Source organism: Hippocampus zosterae, chromosome 16 (genome assembly GCF_025434085.1).
Source record: "Hippocampus zosterae strain Florida chromosome 16, ASM2543408v3, whole genome shotgun sequence".
Lineage (NCBI taxonomy): Eukaryota > Metazoa > Chordata > Actinopteri > Syngnathiformes > Syngnathidae > Hippocampus > Hippocampus zosterae.
Window position 1 is genome coordinate 14,392,348 of NC_067466.1, and position 7,148 is coordinate 14,399,495.

A 7,148-nucleotide genomic window follows, 5' to 3' on the forward strand; every position below is an offset into this window, starting at 1 on the left:
AAAATCGTTCAGCCCTCGGATTTTTCACGAGCAATCTTAATTGTTGTTGTCATCGCCAGATAATGATCTCATTTGTTTCCGTAACCGATTTCAACAAGTCCCGATTGGTTTTGGCCGAAAACCCGCCAGAGTTACGAGCGGCGTTACAAGCACAAACGCTACATTGTAGCTGTCCGGCGCTCTTGTTTGACGCGTCTGTCGTCTCCTCACTCGTTGCCGTTTCACTCGCACCTCCATCCCTGCCAAACGCTGTTTTCATTCCATCTGTAGGAGCGGCGCAGCGAGGATCCGTGCCACTTCGCCGAGAGTAACAGAAACCAGGCCGTGCTGACGGACCTTCGCAGAGCCACTCAGTACGAGGTGCAGGTCCGGGCGCGCACCATGGCCGGCTACGGAAGCTTCAGTCCCGCGGCGGTCTTCCGCACCCTGCCCGACGGTAATACAAAAACAAACGGGGGAATATCGCGAAACCACAAAAGCGCTCGTGTGGGACGTAGAAAAGACCGCCCGCTGTTCACCTCCTGCAGACATTATTCGTCGTGAAAACTGAACCGAATCTTGCAATGCTGACTAAAGTACCAAACATTCCCAAGTCTACACCAAGATTTGACGGAAACGCTAAATGCGATGAAACCATAACCTCTTCGAGGGAGGTTAAAACCAAAGACTTTTTTTTTTTCCTCACTTGGTTCAGCAATCTTCCTAACGCGCGCCTTCGTAATCTCTTGAAATGAAATTAATGTCGTCCTTGTACCGGGTTATCGTCTTTGCGCTGACAATCTTATCCAAGTTCTTTTTTTTTTTTTTTCCTGCTTTCCTTCATTTCCTCCTCTTATATTTTTGTTGGCCATTGATTTCAATCTCCTCCTTTGACTTCTCTGGCTGTTTTAATTTTATTTATTTTTTTTGCTCTTTTCTACTCTGCCAGGAATCGACTCTTCCACCCAGTTCTTGGTGCCGGGCATCCTTATCGCCATCGGGATGCTGCTGCTCGTCACTTTCATCTTTGTGGCCGCTTACTGCATACGGTGAGAGAGTCAGGGCGGGGGAGGAGACAACACGCGGCAAGAATAACAGGAAATGGAAAAATGGTGGAGGGGAATGTGGCGTTTGACCGTCTCGCGCCTCTTTGTTCTGTTGTTGACGCAAAAAAAAAAAAATCAGTTGTCGCCGCGCACTCTGCTTTGCTCCCTTTTGTGTCGTCGAGTGGCGCGCTCGTTTCGCTTGCGCAGCTAAAAACTTATTCCTGTTCTTCGGGGCCGCCTCGGTCGAGGGCTTCATTGTTTGAGCGAGCCGCGTGCCATGCCGTCTTAAGTAGAGAAAGTGTGTGTGTGTGTGTGTGTGTATACGTTGATGTGGGTGAGAGAGGGCGCAATGATGGTGGAGGTAGCGGGCAAGGGGAGACAGGATGCAGGCGTCCCAACCCTGTTTCCACAGGACAGGAGAACAATAGCAGTGACCTTGTGACACACACACACACACACACACACACACACACACACACATGCTCACAAACGGGTGGTGGAGGCCCAGATCTGCTTCTAAGGGTGGTGCATGATTGCTATTTTAGGCGTATGAGGTGGATAAGGGACTAGAAATGGTGGACGACAGACTTCCAGCAGCTACACGGCCGATCGAGTTTTACAGGATCGTTAATTAATAACGTGTGGAATGAATGAGATTTTTGTTATTTAGAAAAAAAAAATATGATCATCGCCACCAGATATTTTTCACGAAAAAGTTGTTGGAAAAAAAAAATCCTTGTCATTTAATTGCGGCTTTCTACAGCAAACGATTCTTTTGAACTCGAAATAATCTCGTCATCCTACAGTGTTTTTTTATTTTTCCTGCGCATTTTCCAATTAAAAAAAAAAAATCAGCCGTTGTGTGATTTTGTTATTGTTTTTCCATCTTCTACATCTGATCATTTGCATTCATTTGATTCGCCTCGCGTTCATCCAATGGAGCGTGACAGCCTTTGTCAGGAAAAAAAAAAACAACAACAACAAAGCTAAACGCGCATCCCTTATCTCCTCTAATCGTATTTTGTCCCCGTCTACCTGCAGCAGACACAGCCGCATGAAGGACCCAGAAATGAGCGACAAAAACAGCCAGTACTTTGTAGGCCAAGGTAACGCGCTCGCCCCAACGCGCTCACATCATGAAAAAAAATCCTCCCTTTAATCTTGACGCCGCTCGTCAGCGCTCAGACTTCTCTAACCTTTGTTTTCTCTTCCTTTCCCACGACTTTGTTTGCGTTACTCCCGTAGGGGTCAAGGTTTATATCGACCCCTTCACCTACGAGGACCCCAATGAGGCAGTGCGCGAATTTGCCAAGGAAATCGATGTTTCCTTTGTCAAGATTGAGGAGGTCATCGGAGCCGGTAAGCCGCCGGTCGCATTCGCTCATCCATCGGACGGAAGCTTGGTTTCGGCCAATGTTTTGTTTCGCTACGGATGATCTTCTTTTGAAAATGCCGTTATGTGAAGTTTATCTAATTTACTAAGCGAAATGGATTCGGTGACATTTAAAAGCAATTTCTGTTCCGTCTTCTTTATCGGGCCGAATTCAATACCGGCACAAAGCTATTAACTGATAAATGTGTTCGCCGTGTTAACGGCTCCCGTTCAAAGCAAAGGCCAGGCCTCGCTGCGAGCGAGCTTCTGCGCTAACTCCTCCCCCTCCAAATGATGTCAAGTGGCTAAATGCGTGATTGCGTCGCCACAGGAGAGTTTGGCGAGGTGTGCCGAGGCCGGCTGAGGGTGCCCGGGAAAAAAGAAAACTACGTCGCCATAAAGACGCTCAAAGGCGGCTACACCGAGAAGCAACGGCGCGACTTCCTGTCCGAGGCGTCCATCATGGGCCAGTTTCAGCACCCCAACATTATTCACCTGGAGGGCATCATCACGGCCAGCTGCCCGGTCATGATCCTCACAGAGTTTATGGAGAACGGCGCTCTGGATTCTTTTCTGCGGGTCGGTTCGGTGGCAAAATTGCAACCCGTCGCGCGTCGTCATGGCGTTCTCGGACTGAAATTTTTTTTCCCCACCCCCGTTTCCCCCGCCTAGCTTAACGACAGCCAGTTCACGCCCATCCAGCTGGTGGGGATGCTCCGCGGCATCGCCTCGGGCATGAAATACCTTGCGGAGATGAGCTACGTCCACCGAGACCTGGCGGCCCGCAACATCCTGATCAACAGCAACCTGGTGTGCAAGGTGTCCGATTTTGGTTTGTCGCGCTTCCTGCAGGAGAACTCCTCTGACCCAACCTACACCAGTTCTTTGGTAAGCCCGCTAGCCTCAAGCCCAGTCACAAAGCTCGCGAGAAGACTCATTCTGCTGTATAAAAGGCGAATATGTGGGCGTCTCACTTCCCCCCCCCCACACTTGCGCAGGGAGGGAAGATCCCAATCCGCTGGACAGCGCCGGAGGCGATCGCCTTCAGAAAGTTCACATCAGCCTCGGATGTGTGGAGCTACGGTATCGTCATGTGGGAGGTCATGTCTTTTGGAGAGAGGCCCTACTGGGACATGAGCAACCAAGATGTAGGTTGACCACAAAATCCGCGTCGGAATATCATCGAAAAACCAGATGCGGTCGCTTACCGAGCACATCGTTAGCTACACCGGCACAATCAAAGGAGCTGTATCGAAATGCGCCACATTAACGCACACGGTTAGATGAATACCTTCCGGTTGGTTTTTACTCGACAGCTGGCATTCATATTCTCAAAACAGATTTTTTTTTTTTGAATTATCGGAATCAGATCGGGAATCGTAACCGCTTGAACGTCCACTATTCTTAGTTCGCTGTTCACAAACGGTCCCTATTTGTTGAAAACTCACCTATTCGCGGGCTCTATGTGTATTTCCTGTAATGCGCCAAGATCTTTATCGAGGAAGTGGTAAGTTGAACCCGGGTTGTTAGCGGAGAGTCTCCACCATGTGTGTTTGGGCTTTGCCTCTGATGAGCGGCTAATCCAACACTCAACTACCCTTTGGTCCAGGTAATCAACGCGATAGAGCAGGACTATCGGCTGCCCCCGCCGCCCGACTGCCCCACCCACCTCCACCAGCTGATGCTGGACTGCTGGCAGAAGGATCGCTCGGCGCGGCCTCGCTTCACTGAACTCGTCAGCGCTTTGGACAAACTGATCCGGAACCCTGCGTCGCTGAAAATAGTCGCCCAGGAGGGAGCCGGGTGAGTGGACGGACGCACGTCGGTCAGAGTAGCAGCGGCGACGACGACGACGAGCGCGCGCGTGTCCTTTTCGTACCGATTCCGCTGTGGCGTCCGTCGCGCGACGGCCATCCGTCCGCCCCCCCGCTGTTCATCTTACGTAGCGCCCGCCCAAGTCCCGCTGTGACCCGTCGGCAGCTTGCTGTGCGCGTTTCCCTCCGCCGTCCCCCCATCTCGCATACAGTAGAGGAACACCCCACCCCCTGACAAATCCAATTGTTTGCCCCCGTCAATCACGTGGTTCGCATGACATGTCGGCATGTCGGCGGGAATGCGGCCGCAGCGCTAAGTATGTAAGCTTCTCGGGGTTGTTTTTGTTTTGCTGTTGTTGCGTGTCTGACTTCCTTTCTTTCTTCTCCCGCTTCCTCCCCCCAGGCCTTCCTACCCCCTGCTCGGCCAGCGGTCGCCGATGGCCCTCTCGTCCTGCGCCTCGGTGGGCGAATGGCTGAGGGCCATTAAGATGGAACGCTACGAGGACAGCTTCTTGCAAGCCGGACTCGCGACTGTGGAGCAGCTGGGCCAGATCACGACACAGTCAGTCCCGACTTTGTTTCTGTCACGGCATCAGTCGGCTTCTTAACGGGGTTTTTTTGAACTGACGCTGAATTTGCAATTTCTCCCCCCCCCCCCCCGCCCGCTAGAGACTTGCTACACATGGGCGTGACTTTGGCCGGCCATCAGCGGAAGATCCTCTCCAGCATCCAGACCATGAACTTCCAGAACAAGAGCGCGGCACCCGTGACCTTCTAGCTTGCCCAGACACGGATGTCACAAAGTCAGCCTGGGGCGCTCTGGATCCTCTCTCGTGACTTACTTTGGGCCCGAAGCGACATGTTGGACAAATGTATTACGAATCACCCGGGGGGGGGGGGGGGATCTATGAGGTTTGCCTGGATTTTAATCATCACAGACGACGACACGTGCGGGAGGACTGCTCGCGAAGTGGGCCCTGCTTATGTATCGAAGAAGGACACCCCCCCCCACCCCACAGCACCACCACCACCCCCATTTCAAGTGCCATGCGGAGAAAGAACACAGTGATGAAAAGCAGCTGCTTGTCAAATGCGGCAAAGAAGCTAAAGGCCAATGAAAAGGTCTCACACTAATTCACACAAGAACCGCTCCACACACGTCTGCTGCCCTCTGGATCGCAGCTTTCATATCACCAACCGAACACTTGAACAGTGTTGGGGTTTTCGACCCCCCCACTCCCCAAGCCCACATTCACTCATTTGATTTCATCGCAAACTCTCTTTTACTCAGGTGTGGCGTGTAAAGCGGGCTTTGCCGTGCTCGCTTGTCATCATAACTCCTCTCATCCTCCTCCGTCTGGCTTCTAGCGCGGAGGAGAAAAACGAAAGACGGCACTTGTCGCAACTGAGGCAATTCCAATGTCCTTTGCGACACTGTTTTTTTTTTTTTTTCTTCTCAAGTAGCGGAACATTTTCCGCAGCATGCTAATATGGAAACTTGAACATGGACCAAACATGACCAGAAAGCTCTCTGGCCTCAAATGTCAGTGCTTATGTCACATACATTATCTTCCAGTGCCATTTTATTTTTTTTTATTTTTTTTTGGTGCGTGTGAGAAAGTGATTTTTTTTTTTGTGCGTGTGAGAAAAAGTGACCTTTTTTTTTTTGGAGCATTAGAATATTTTGCTACATTTAAATGTACAGCAACTGTATTTTTTTATGACATTATTTTCCCTTTCAACGTCATACATTGTTTCTCTTTTAGCCTCGAGCCGTACAAAAAGTCTTCTTAAGCAACTCGGATTACAAATAATGCCCCCAGTGTGCCGAACGCCCCGGTTTCAGAATGGAATGCTGATAACTGCGCAGAGCTGCCGTTTGATTAGCGCCACCGGCCCTCTCCTCATCTTACTGACTACAGGCGCTTGCTCAAGAACAGACTGTAATTCATTTTTTTTTTCCCCAACTCCCAAAATTTTGCATCTTTTGAAATGGTAAAGTCTTTCTGGCATTTATGGCAAATTAGTTTGCATAACGCCCCCCCCAGGAGGCTGACAGCTCTCCATCCACGCAACGGCCATGACGGATATGAAAAGGCGCGCGCCTTCTTTCTAAATGCTTCATTCTCTGGGCCATAAGACACAAAAAAATTTTTGTTTCCGATTTTTATTCGCACCACTGAAGATAAGAGATGTAATACACAATGCAGCCCCCCCGCCCACCTCTTTTTTTCCCCCCTCGCCGTACCTGATGGAGCAGATTGTAGCGCACAGGAGCTTAAACGCGGCTTTTCTATCATCTGGGATCATTTTCGGTGGGGCTTTAAGAAGATTGAGGCACAATTAACCCGAGGTGATTAACAAGAAGCCGGCGAAATGAGGTGCAGGAAACGTGCGGCCATTTTCCGGCCGCGCTTTTATAATCAATAGAGAGTGGACTCGAGACTGCAATCAGTGTAGATCAAATTGGCGCTTAGTGCGCCGTCTTTTCTAACGCTCATCTAAAACCACGACAAGCCTTCTCATCCGAAGCACCGGGGATGTGACGCAAGTATGACGGATGGTCCTTCTGAAGGATCGTGGGAAATGGGGTCTTCATATTGAAGATCTCCGTCAACTCCGCTTTGAAATAATAGAGTACAAAAAAAAAAAAAACAACGAAAGGTTATGTTTGATTACTGTGCTGTGTGTAGGCTACTTTGTATTCAGCATTCACAAATAAAGATGCTCATAACTATTCATTGTCGAAGACCTTTTATTTGTCGGTAGGTACGAGAAGGAATCCAAGCAACTTAAAAATCAGCTACCCTGTTTTTTGGGGGGTTTTGATATTTAGTTGTTAGGATTGGCCATTCATTCATTCATTCATTCATTCATTCATTCATTCATTCATCTTCCGAGCCGCTTGATCCTCACTAGGGTCGCGGGTGGTGCTGG

General features: G+C 49.8%; 1 protein-coding gene across 1 annotated transcript in view; it reads left to right on the top strand.

Moving 5' to 3' along the window:
- Positions 1-6,948, top strand: part of ephb4a (eph receptor B4a) — a 31,172-nt gene extending 24,224 nt beyond the window's left edge. The window contains exons 8-17 of the mRNA XM_052046694.1: positions 271-436; positions 929-1,028; positions 2,067-2,131; positions 2,271-2,384; positions 2,729-2,976; positions 3,070-3,285; positions 3,396-3,545; positions 4,007-4,200; positions 4,615-4,773; positions 4,881-6,948. Of these exons, the coding sequence (XP_051902654.1) occupies positions 271-436; positions 929-1,028; positions 2,067-2,131; positions 2,271-2,384; positions 2,729-2,976; positions 3,070-3,285; positions 3,396-3,545; positions 4,007-4,200; positions 4,615-4,773; positions 4,881-4,989 (1,521 nt within the window). The 3' untranslated portion in view covers positions 4,990-6,948. The remainder of the gene's footprint in view (positions 1-270; positions 437-928; positions 1,029-2,066; positions 2,132-2,270; positions 2,385-2,728; positions 2,977-3,069; positions 3,286-3,395; positions 3,546-4,006; positions 4,201-4,614; positions 4,774-4,880) is intronic.
- The last annotated feature ends 200 nt before the right edge of the window (positions 6,949-7,148 follow it).